The following is a 12,763-nucleotide window of genomic DNA, read 5'->3' on the forward strand; positions in this document are numbered from 1 at the left end:
GTAAGAGTCTGGCTGTAGTAGGGTTGGGGTAAGAGTCTGGCTGTATTAGGGTTGGGGTAAGAGTCTGGCTATAGTAGGGTTGGGGTAAGAGTCTGACTGTAGTAGGGTTGGGGTAAGATGAGATGAGAGTCTGGCTGTAGCAGGGTTGGGGTAAGAGTCTGGCTGTAGCAGGGTTGGAGTAAGAGTCTGGCTGTAGTAGGGTTGGGGTAAGATGAGGTAAGAGTCTGGCTGTAGTAGGGTTGGGGTAAGAGTCTGGCTGTAGCAGGGTTGGGGTAAGAGTCTGGCTATAGTAGGGTTGGGGTAAGAGTCTGACTGTAGTAGGGTTGGGGTAAGATGAGATGAGAGTCTGGCTGTAGCAGGGTTGGGGTAAGAGTCTGGCTGTAGCAGGGTTGGGGTAAGATGAGGTGAGAGTCTGGCTGTAGGGTTAGGGTAAGAGTCTGGCTGTAGTAGGGTTGGGGTAAGATGAGGTGAGAGTCTGGCTGTAGGGTTAGGGTAAGAGTCTGGCTGTAGCAGGGTTGGGGTAATAGTCTGACTGTAGTAGGGTTGGGGTAAGAGTCTGGCTGTAGCAGGGTTGGGGTAACAGTCTGGCTGTAGTAGAGTTGGGGTAAGAGTCTGGCTGTAGTAGGGTTGGGGTAAGATTCTGGCTGTAGTAGGGTTGGGGTAAGAGTCTGGCTGTAGCAGGGTTGGGGTAAGAGTCTGGCTGTAGTAGGGTTGGGGTAAGATGAGGAGAGAGTCTGGCTGTAGTAGGGTTGGGGTAAGAGTCTGGCTGTAGTAGAGTTGGGTAAGAGTCTGGCTGTAGTAGAGTTGGGGTAAGAGTCTGGCTGTATTAGGGTTGGGGTAAGAGTCTGACTGTAGTAGGGTTGGGGTAAGAGTCTGGCTGTAGTAGGGTTGGGGTAAGAGTCTGGCTGTATTAGGGTTGGGGTAAGATGAGGAGAGAGTCTGGCTGTATTAGGGTTGGGGTAAGATGAGGGGAGAGTCTGACTGTAGTAGGGTTGGGGTAAGAGTCTGACTGTAGTACATTTACATTTACATTTAAGTCATTTGGCAGACGCTCTTATCCAGAGCGACTTACAAATTGGTGAATTCACCTTATGACATCCAGTGGAACAGCCACTTTACAATAGTGCATCTAAATCATTTAAGGGGGGTGAGAAGGATTACTTTATCCTATCCTAGGTATTCCTTAAAGAGGTGGGGTTTCAGGTGTCTCCGGAAGGTGGTGATTGACTCCGCTGTCCTGGCGTCGTGAGGGAGTTTGTTCCACCATTGGGGGCCAGAGCAGCGAACAGTTTTGACTGGGCTGAGCGGGAACTGTACTTCCTCAGTGGTAGGGAGGCGAACAGGCCAGAGGTGGATGAACGCAGTGCCCTTGTTTGGGTGTAGGGCCTGATCAGATCCTGGAGGTACTGCGGTGCCGTTCCCCTCACAGCTCCGTAGGCAAGCACCATGGTCTTGTAACGGATGCGAGCTTCAACTGGAAGCCAGTGGAGAGAGCGGAGGAGCGGGGTGACGTGAGAGAACTTGGGAAGGTTGAACACCAGACGGGCTGCGGCGTTCTGGATGAGTTGTAGGGGTTTAATGGCACAGGCAGGGAGCCCAGCCAACAGCGAGTTGCAGTAATCCAGACGGGAGATGACAAGTGCCTGGATTAGGACCTGCGCCGCTTCCTGTGTGAGGCAGGGTCGTACTCTGCGGATGTTGTAGAGCATGAACCTACAGGAATGGGTTGGGGTAAGAGTCTGGCTGTAGTAGGGTTGGGGTATGAGTCTGACTGTAGTAGGGTAGTAGGGTTGGGGTAAGATGAGGTGAGAGTCTGGCTGTAGCAGGGTTAGGTGTAAGGGTCTGGCTGTAGTAGGGTTGGGGTAAGATGAGGAGAGTCTGGCTGTAGTAGGGTTGGGGTAAGAGTCTGGCTGTAGTAGGGTTGGGGTAAGAGTCTGGCTGTATTAGGGTTGGGGTAAGAGTCTGGCTATAGTAGGGTTGGGGTAAGAGTCTGACTGTAGTAGGGTTGGGGTAAGATGAGATGAGAGTCTGGCTGTAGCAGGGTTGGGGTAAGAGTCTGGCTGTAGCAGGGTTGGGGTAAGATGAGGTAAGAGTCTGGCTGTAGTAGGGTTGGGGTAAGAGTCTGGCTGTAGCAGGGTTGGGGTAAGAGTCTGGCTATAGTAGGGTTGGGGTAAGAGTCTGACTGTAGTAGGGTTGGGGTAAGATGAGATGAGAGTCTGGCTGTAGCAGGGTTGGGGTAAGAGTCTGGCTGTAGCAGGGTTGGGGTAAGATGAGGTGAGAGTCTGGCTGTAGGGTTAGGGTAAGAGTCTGGCTGTAGTAGGGTTGGGGTAAGATGAGGTGAGAGTCTGGCTGTAGGGTTAGGGTAAGAGTCTGGCTGTAGTAGGGTTGGGGTAAGATGAGGTGAGAGTCTGGCTGTAGGGTTAGGGTAAGAGTCTGGCTGTAGCAGGGTTGGGGTAATAGTCTGACTGTAGTAGGGTTGGGGTAAGAGTCTGGCTGTAGCAGGGTTGGGGTAACAGTCTGGCTGTAGTAGAGTTGGGGTAAGAGTCTGGCTGTAGTAGGGTTGGGGTAAGATTCTGGCTGTAGTAGGGTTGGGGTAAGAGTCTGGCTGTAGCAGGGTTGGGGTAAGAGTCTGGCTGTAGTAGGGTTGGGGTAAGATGAGGAGAGAGTCTGGCTGTAGTAGGGTTGGGGTAAGAGTCTGGCTGTAGTAGAGTTGGGTAAGAGTCTGGCTGTAGTAGAGTTGGGGTAAGAGTCTGGCTGTATTAGGGTTGGGGTAAGAGTCTGACTGTAGTAGGGTTGGGGTAAGAGTCTGGCTGTAGTAGGGTTGGGGTAAGAGTCTGGCTGTATTAGGGTTGGGGTAAGATGAGGAGAGAGTCTGGCTGTATTAGGGTTGGGGTAAGATGAGGGGAGAGTCTGACTGTAGTAGGGTTGGGGTAAGAGTCTGACTGTAGTACATTTACATTTACATTTAAGTCATTTGGCAGACGCTCTTATCCAGAGCGACTTACAAATTGGTGAATTCACCTTATGACATCCAGTGGAACAGCCACTTTACAATAGTGCATCTAAATCATTTAAGGGGGGTGAGAAGGATTACTTTATCCTATCCTAGGTATTCCTTAAAGAGGTGGGGTTTCAGGTGTTTCCGGAAGGTGGTGATTGACTCCGCTGTCCTGGCGTCGTGAGGGAGTTTGTTCCACCATTGGGGGCCAGAGCAGCGAACAGTTTTGACTGGGCTGAGCGGGAACTGTACTTCCTCAGTGGTAGGGAGGCGAACAGGCCAGAGGTGGATGAACGCAGTGCCCTTGTTTGGGTGTATGGCCTGATCAGAGCCTGGAGGTACTGCGGTGCCGTTCCCCTCACAGCTCCGTAGGCAAGCACCATGGTCTTGTAACGGATGCGAGCTTCAACTGGAAGCCAGTGGAGAGAGCGGAGGAGCGGGGTGACGTGAGAGAACTTGGGAAGGTTGAACACCAGACGGGCTGCGGCGTTCTGGATGAGTTGTAGGGGTTTAATGGCACAGGCAGGGAGCCCAGCCAACAGCGAGTTGCAGTAATCCAGACGGGAGATGACAAGTGCCTGGATTAGGACCTGCGCCGCTTCCTGTGTGAGGCAGGGTCGTACTCTGCGGATGTTGTAGAGCATGAACCTACAGGAATGGGTTGGGGTAAGAGTCTGGCTGTAGTAGGGTTGGGGTATGAGTCTGACTGTAGTAGGGTAGTAGGGTTGGGGTAAGATGAGGTGAGAGTCTGGCTGTAGCAGGGTTAGGTGTAAGGGTCTGGCTGTAGTAGGGTTGGGGTAAGATGAGGAGAGTCTGGCTGTAGTAGGGTTGGGGTAAGAGTCTGGCTGTAGTAGGGTTGGGGTAAGAGTCTGGCTGTATTAGGGTTGGGGTAAGAGTCTGGCTATAGTAGGGTTGGGGTAAGAGTCTGACTGTAGTAGGGTTGGGGTAAGATGAGATGAGAGTCTGGCTGTAGCAGGGTTGGGGTAAGAGTCTGGCTGTAGCAGGGTTGGGGTAAGATGAGGTAAGAGTCTGGCTGTAGTAGGGTTGGGGTAAGAGTCTGGCTGTAGCAGGGTTGGGGTAAGAGTCTGGCTATAGTAGGGTTGGGGTAAGAGTCTGACTGTAGTAGGGTTGGGGTAAGATGAGATGAGAGTCTGGCTGTAGCAGGGTTGGGGTAAGAGTCTGGCTGTAGCAGGGTTGGGGTAAGATGAGGTGAGAGTCTGGCTGTAGGGTTAGGGTAAGAGTCTGGCTGTAGTAGGGTTGGGGTAAGATGAGGTGAGAGTCTGGCTGTAGGGTTAGGGTAAGAGTCTGGCTGTAGTAGGGTTGGGGTAAGATGAGGTGAGAGTCTGGCTGTAGGGTTAGGGTAAGAGTCTGGCTGTAGCAGGGTTGGGGTAATAGTCTGACTGTAGTAGGGTTGGGGTAAGAGTCTGGCTGTAGCAGGGTTGGGGTAACAGTCTGGCTGTAGTAGAGTTGGGGTAAGAGTCTGGCTGTAGTAGGGTTGGGGTAAGATTCTGGCTGTAGTAGGGTTGGGGTAAGAGTCTGGCTGTAGCAGGGTTGGGGTAAGAGTCTGGCTGTAGTAGGGTTGGGGTAAGATGAGGAGAGAGTCTGGCTGTAGTAGGGTTGGGGTAAGAGTCTGGCTGTAGTAGAGTTGGGTAAGAGTCTGGCTGTAGTAGAGTTGGGGTAAGAGTCTGGCTGTATTAGGGTTGGGGTAAGAGTCTGACTGTAGTAGGGTTGGGGTAAGAGTCTGGCTGTAGTAGGGTTGGGGTAAGAGTCTGGCTGTATTAGGGTTGGGGTAAGATGAGGAGAGAGTCTGGCTGTATTAGGGTTGGGGTAAGATGAGGGGAGAGTCTGACTGTAGTAGGGTTGGGGTAAGAGTCTGACTGTAGTACATTTACATTTACATTTAAGTCATTTGGCAGACGCTCTTATCCAGAGCGACTTACAAATTGGTGAATTCACCTTATGACATCCAGTGGAACAGCCACTTTACAATAGTGCATCTAAATCATTTAAGGGGGGGGGGGTGAGAAGGATTACTTTATCCTATCCTAGGTATTCCTTAAAGAGGTGGGGTTTCAGGTGTTTCCGGAAGGTGGTGATTGACTCCGCTGTCCTGGCGTCGTGAGGGAGTTTGTTCCACCATTGGGGGGCCAGAGCAGCGAACAGTTTTGACTGGGCTGAGCGGGAACTGTACTTCCTCAGTGGTAGGGAGGCGAACAGGCCAGAGGTGGATGAACGCAGTGCCCTTGTTTGGGTGTATGGCCTGATCAGAGCCTGGAGGTACTGCGGTGCCGTTCCCCTCACAGCTCCGTAGGCAAGCACCATGGTCTTGTAACGGATGCGAGCTTCAACTGGAAGCCAGTGGAGAGAGCGGAGGAGCGGGGTGACGTGAGAGAACTTGGGAAGGTTGAACACCAGACGGGCTGCGGCGTTCTGGATGAGTTGTAGGGGTTTAATGGCACAGGCAGGGAGCCCAGCCAACAGCGAGTTGCAGTAATCCAGACGGGAGATGACAAGTGCCTGGATTAGGACCTGCGCCGCTTCCTGTGTGAGGCAGGGTCGTACTCTGCGGATGTTGTAGAGCATGAACCTACAGGAATGGGTTGGGGTAAGAGTCTGGCTGTAGTAGGGTTGGGGTATGAGTCTGACTGTAGTAGGGTAGTAGGGTTGGGGTAAGATGAGGTGGTAGAGTCTGGCTGTAGCAGGGTTAGGTGTAAGGGTCTGGCTGTAGTAGGGTTGGGGTAAGATGAGGAGAGTCTGGCTGTAGTAGGGTTGGGGTAAGAGTCTGGCTGTAGTAGGGTTGGGGTAAGATGAGGTAAGAGTCTGGCTGTAGTAGGGTTGGGGTAAGAGTCTGGCTATAGTAGGGTTGGGGTAAGAGTCTGACTGTAGTAGGGTTGGGGTAAGATGAGATGAGAGTCTGGCTGTAGTAGGGTTGGGGTAAGAGTCTGGCTGTAGCAGGGTTGGGGTAAGATGAGGTAAGAGTCTGGCTGTAGTAGGGTTGGGGTAAGAGTCTGGCTGTAGCAGGGTTAGGTGTAAGAGTCTGGCCGTAGTAGGGTTGGGGTAAGATGAGGTGTAAGAGTCTGGCTGTAGCAGAGTTGGGGTAAAATGAGGTAATAGTCTGGCTGTAGTAGGGTTGGGGTAAGAGTCTGGCTGTAGTAGGGTTGGGGTATGATGAGGTGAGAGTCTGGCTGTAGCAGGGTTGGGGTAAGAGTCTGGCTGTAGTAGGGTTGGGGTAAGATGAGGTGAGAGTCTGGCTGTAGTAGGGTTGGGGTAAGAGTCTGGCGGTAGCAGGGTTGGTGTAAGAGTCTGACTGTAGTAGGGTTGGGTGTAAGAGTCTGGCTGTAGTAGGGTTGGGGTAAGAGTCTGGCTGTAGTAGAGTTGGGGTAAGAGTCTGGCTGTAGTAGAGTTGGGATAACAGTCTGGCTGTAGTAGAGTTGGGGTAACAGTCTGGCTGTAGTAGAGTTGGGGTAAGAGTCTGGCTGTAATAGGGTTGGGGTAAGAGTCTGGCTGTAGTAGGGTTGGGGTAAGAGTCTGGCTATAGCAGAGTTGGGGTAAGAGTCTGGCTGTAGTAGGGTTGGGGTAAGAGTTTGGCTGTAGTAGAGTTGGGGTAAGAGTCTGGCTGTAGTAGAGTTGGGGTAAGAGTCTGGCTGTAGTAGAGTTGGGGTAACAGTCTGGCTGTAGTAGAGTTGGGGTAAGAGTCTGGCTGTAGTAGAGTTGGGGTAAGAGTCTGGCTGTAGTAGAGTTGGGGTAACAGTCTGGCTGTAGTAGAGTTGGGGTAAGAGTCTGGCTGTAGCAGGGTTGGGGTAAGAGTCTGGCTGTAGTAGGGTTGGGGTAAGAGTCTGGCTGTAGTAGAGTTGGGGTAAGAGTCTGGCTGTAGTAGAGTTGGGGTAACAGTCTGGCTGTAGTAGAGTTGGGGTAACAGTCTGGCTGTAGTAGAGTTGGGGTAACAGTCTGGCTGTAGTAGAGTTGGGGAAAGAGTCTGGCTGTAAGTAGAGTTGGGGTAAGAGTCTGGCTGTAGTAGAGTTTGGGTAACAGTCTGGCTGTAGTAGAGTTGGGGTAAGAGTCTGGCTGTAGTAGAGTTGGGGTAAGAGTCTGGCTGTAGTAGGGTTGGGGTAAGAGTCTGGCTATAGTAGAGTTGGGGTAAGAGTCTGGCTATAGTAGAGTTGGGGTAAGATGTTTGTGCTTTAACCTAATGACAGGTATGAGAGGAAAAGGCCCCAGAGTGGCGGTGGCATTGAATGGTTTCTGTTCAGCCTGCATGTCATTGGTTTCTTCCCCCTACCTGCCTGAACCTCTGACCTCTTATCATATCCCCTCGTTGTACTGCTGTGGTTACTTCTTTTCTTTCTTATGGATTGCCGTCTCACTGTTCAGTTTCCTGGAGTCCTCCCCTTCTGGTTTAGCTGTAATCCGCCACTGGCCATACTGGCAACATAGAGGAAATCTTTTGCAAGGCGAGATACTATACGTCTCGTCCCGGTTCTGTAGTGATATGTTTTTTACATGTTTTTCTTAACTGTATACATTAAGTGATACTAATAGATCTCTTCCTGGTTCAGTAGTGGCATATCAACTAACTGTATACAGTCAGTGATACTAATAGATCTCTTCCTGGTTCAGTAGTGGCATATCAACTAACTATATACATCAGTGATACTAATAGATCTCTTCCTGGTTCAGTAGTGGCATATCAACTAACTGTATACAGTCAGTGATACTAATAGACCTCTTCCTGGTTCAGTAGTGGCATATCAACTAACTGTATACAGTCCGTGATACTAATAGATCTCTTCCTGGTTCAGTAGTGGCATATCAACTAACTGTATACAGTCAGTGATACTAATAGATCTCTTCCTGGTTCAGTAGTGGCATATCAACTAACTGTATACAGTCAGTGATACTAATAGATCTCTTCCTGGTTCAGTAGTGGCATATCAACTAACTGTATACAGTCAGTGATACTAATAGATCTCTTCCTGGTTCAGTAGTGGCATATCAACTAACTGTATACAGCCAGTGATACTAATAGATCTCTTCCTGGTTCAGTAGTGGCATATCAACTAACTGTATACAGCCAGTGATACTAATAGATCTCTTCCTGGTTCAGTAGTGGCATATCAACTAACTGTATACAGCAGTGAGTGTCTCATTACTAAACCTCTAAACAGAGGGGATGGCTTTTGGATATTTATTGTTCATATTTGTATTATAAAACGATTTATCTGTAATCAGTTGTTGAAATTTGTCTGAAGTTGTACTGTTTTTAACTAATGAAATATACATTTTACGTTATTTCTATTTATGTTATTTAAATGTTAGATATCAAATGTCAGCTTTTCAACCCAACCCACTACAAGGTTCTACTTTTTGTAGACAATTTTTCCTTGTTTGATATATACACAGAGTATACTAAACATTAGGAACATCTTCCTACTATTGACCCCCTCTTTTCCCCTCAGAACAGCCTCAATTGGTCGGGGCATGGACTCTACAAGGTGTCTAAAGCGTTCCACAGGGATGCTGGCCCATGTTGACTCCAGTGCTTCCCACAGTTGTGTTAAGTTGGCTGGATGTCCTTTGAATGGTAGAGCATTCTTGATACACATGGAAAAATGTTGAGCGTGAAAAACCCAGCAGCGTTGCAGTTCTTGACACAAACCAGTGCACCTGGCACCTACTACCAATTTTCCCTAGATTTTTTTTCGACACTGAGTCCTGGTCTGCTGAGCGCAAACTTGAATGTTGTGATAGTTTTAAAAGTGGTCATGTTGGCTACTGTGGCCATTTGATCATAATGCAGCCGTACCTGAGCAGCCTACCATCAACAACATGGAGAAAATGCATCCCACCACATTTAACATGGAATTAGCTGTTCTATCAGCCTTCAGTAGCAGCCAATGTGTGGTGTTCAATATAGGCCTACATTCCATGAGACTTTTGAAGAAAAACATGCAGGTCTTGACATGAACCTGTTAATCCACTTGTCCTTCAGACAAGGACGTGACTGAAAATGTTGTGTTTGACAGAATAGAATAAAACTTTATCGTCCATCCAGGATGGACATTTTTCTTCGTCTTCGCCTCCCATTAAAAGAATCACATACACATAGTTTCTCACATCAGACACATTTAAACCAGTCAGTCCATCATGTTGCATACACTAAAAATAGATAAGTACATTAAGACGGCAGGTAGCCTAGTGGTTAGAGCGTTGGGCCAGTAACCAAAAGGTTGCTAAGATCGAATCCCTGATCTGACAAGGTAAAATTGTTCAGCCCCTCAACAAGGCAGTTAAGGCACCATTCCTAGGCTGTCATTGTAAATAAGAATTTAATCTGAACTGACTTGCCTCGTTAAATATAAATAAATTGGTGCAAGAAACCACTTTACAAAATCAAATTCATTATTATTCCCATTATTACAGAGAATCAGACAAATGATGCCACCGTCTGCCTATTAGCTACCTATCTCTGTGGCTCACAACTGGCTATTCAAAGAACGATAGGAATCTATATGTTTTGTGCTCTTGTAGGAAGCAATCACTCCCCCATTGTTGACTACAAATGATCTATAACTGGGCTAATAATTCACTAACTAGCAAATAATGTGAACAAATGTGCACACATTGCTCCATGCAGCTCTCACTTTGATCTCAACACAAACACATCTACTCAAGACCACTCATACTGTAGCCTAAACACAGTCCAGTTCAAAGTGAATGGCACGGATCCATATATGGCAATGGCTATTTGCATATAGGCCTACTGCTGCTCTGATTGGTTATGGCGCACCGTATAGAGTACATCATGAGTTGTGCTGTCAATACAATAGAATCATACACCAATGCGCTCTGCCTATGAGAAAATCTCTTACACAATTAGTTTTGCATACTAAATCTTGCATAGTTTGTTTTATTTTGGTATATTACATTGAACGCTGCTAATATTGTGTTGATTCAATCACAATTCCCACAGTGAGGTGAAACTTTGATAGTGTTAACTAAAGGGGAAAACTGTAGAAAATTGAGTGAAGTTTAATCTCATATTGCTTCTGCACCGGCAGTCCGAGGGGAGCTGCCCACTAAAGCAAGCACTCAGTTTAGAGGAAACATTACCTACTACCATACCCCATTCAAAGGCACTTCAATATTTTGTCTTGCCCATTCACCCTCAGAATGGGACACATACACAATCCATGTCTCAATTGTTTTATGTCATGGAAAGAACAGGTGTTCTTAATGTTTTGTATACTCAGTGTACAGGTACATACTATATACTGATGACGCATCAATTTGTATTGTATTATTAAATACCCAACTCAGGCATAAGGGTTTAATGTGCGTGTTATAATGGATACTCAGGACAATCCATCCCATCGCACAATATACTGTAAGTTGAATACTGGTTGATGAAGGAATGGACATAAAGCAGACAGTATAGTACAGTACTTTGATAATGGGCTTATTAGACAGTATAGTACAGTACTTTGATAATGGGCTTATTAGACAGTATAGTACAGTACTTTGATAATGGGCTTATTAGACAGTATAGTACAGTACTTTGATAATGGGCTTATTAGACAGTATTAGACTTTGATAAGCTTATAGTATAGTACAGTACTTTGATAATGGGCTTATTAGAAGTATTAGTACTTTGATAATGGGCTTATTATAGTACAGTACTTTGATAATGGCTTATTAATAGGACTTGGACTTATTAAACAATAGAGTACAGTACTTTGATAATGGACTTATTAGACAGCATAGTACAGTACTTTGATAATGGGCTTATTAGACAGTATAGTACAGTACTTTGATAATGGAAATATTAGACAGTATAGTACAGTACTTTGGTAATGGACTTATTAAACAGGCAATAGAGTACAGTACTTTGATAATGGACTTATTAGACAGTATAGTACAGTACTTTGATAATGGGCTTATTAGACAGTATAGTACAGTACTTTGATATTGGACTTATTAGACAGGATAGTACAGTACTTTGATAATGAACTTATTCGACAGTATAGCACAGTACTTTGGTAATGGACTTATTAAACAGGCAATACAGTACAGTACTTTGATCATGGCCTTATTAGACAGAAAAGTACAGTACTTTGATCATGGACTTATTAGACAGGCAATACAGAACAGCAAAGTCACCTTGTCTGGGAACCCCAAGATCGTCTCCCATAATCAAACCTTCTGCATCATCTCTTTGGTTTGTGTGTGTGCACGTCCGTCTGTGTTTGTGCCTCTGTGCGTTTGTGTGTGTGTGTGTGCAAACGTTCGTCTGTGTGTGTTTGTTTCTCCCTCCACAGGCCTGAAGACCATTGTCGGTGCTCTAATACAATCCGTGAAGAAATTGTCAGATGTTATGATCCTCACGGTATTCTGTCTCGGTGTCTTCGCTCTGATTGGACTACAACTCTTCATGGGCAACCTACGACAAAAATGCGTGATTTGGCCAATCAACTCCACCGAGAACTTCTTGGCCAACGGCAGCAAAGGCTTCGACTGGAATGAATACATCAATAACGACAGTACGTAGCCTGGCCGCAGTCAAACACACCAGGGTTGTGTTTTTAAGAGCACAACGTAGCAAAAATGTTTCCATTTGCTGAGAAAGTTTGTCCTATATTCCTCTACATCACAGGAGGTTGGTGGGATCTTAATTGGGGAGGACGGGCTCGTGGTAATGGCAGGAGCGGAATCAGTGGAATGGTGTCAAATACATCAAACACATGGTTTGATGCCATTCCATTCGCGCCGTTCCAGCAGTTATTATGAGCCGTTCTCCACTTAGCAGCCTCCACTGATCTACATAGCTGCAGAGGTTTAGCCTTCTACTCCTAAATGGCCATTAGAAAATACAGATAGGGAATGTTATTCTGACGCTATTCTGTATGTGTGTGTTGTGTTTCTTTCACCAGAAAATTTCTACTTCTTGCCTAGACAATTGGATGCCCTTTTATGTGGCAACAGTTCAGATTCTGGGTGAGTTGCATACAGGCCCCTGGTGTCCGTTCTGGAGCTGAACGAGCTCTGCCCAAGCTGTGCCAAAAAACCTGGTCTGCCCAAGAAAGTCTATGTAAATTTTGATTTCCAGAATGGTCCAAAGATGTTTTCTAGACAACTGTTTTGGAGTCTAAAATTAGTATATTATGATGAATTTCGATACCCACAGTGAATTATTTTCAAGTTCGCTACAAATCTAGATATTTAATTAAATAGTGATCCATTCTGACTACTACATTTGTAGTCACGCAGGACCACGTGCTGACACAGACCAATCACGAGCCGGTCTGTGATCTTTGCGCGCGTCTCTCAGGCAGGATGAAAACAACTACATCATCCATGATCCTTTGCTATTTACCAGAGGAGGCTGGTGGGAGGATCTATAGGAGTCCAGGCTCATTGTAATGGCTCCTCCCACCAGTCTCCTCATCATAATCCTTAGTGTGTTTTTGGTGTCATTCACCCCCATATGGCGCGCTTCAAATTGAAATAATTCCGTCTTCATGCGCCATTGGGAGTTTTCCATAGGATATATGGATGACTTCAGCGCTATCACTCTCCACTGGTTCAAATGTGTCTGTCTGTCTGTCTGTCTGTCTGTCTGTCTGTCTGTCTGTCTGTCTGTCTGTCTGTCTCTCTGTCTGTCTGTCTGTCTGTCTGTCTGTCTGTCTGTCTGTCTGTCTGTCTCTCCTTCTGTCGGTGTCTGCCTGTCTATCTGCCTTATTCTTATTCTTTCATTAAACCAGACAACTG

General features: G+C 46.9%; 1 protein-coding gene across 1 annotated transcript in view; it reads left to right on the top strand.

Annotated features, from left to right (window-relative positions):
• Positions 1 to 12,763, top strand: part of LOC135503979 (sodium channel protein type 8 subunit alpha-like) — a 127,907-nt gene that overhangs the window by 47,339 nt on the left and 67,805 nt on the right. The window contains exons 7-8 of the mRNA XM_064922192.1: positions 11,314 to 11,535; positions 11,926 to 11,989. Coding sequence (XP_064778264.1) covers positions 11,314 to 11,535; positions 11,926 to 11,989 — 286 coding nt within the window. The remainder of the gene's footprint in view (positions 1 to 11,313; positions 11,536 to 11,925; positions 11,990 to 12,763) is intronic.

The sequence above is a fragment of the Oncorhynchus masou genome, chromosome 18 (genome assembly GCF_036934945.1).
Source record: "Oncorhynchus masou masou isolate Uvic2021 chromosome 18, UVic_Omas_1.1, whole genome shotgun sequence".
Lineage (NCBI taxonomy): Eukaryota > Metazoa > Chordata > Actinopteri > Salmoniformes > Salmonidae > Oncorhynchus > Oncorhynchus masou.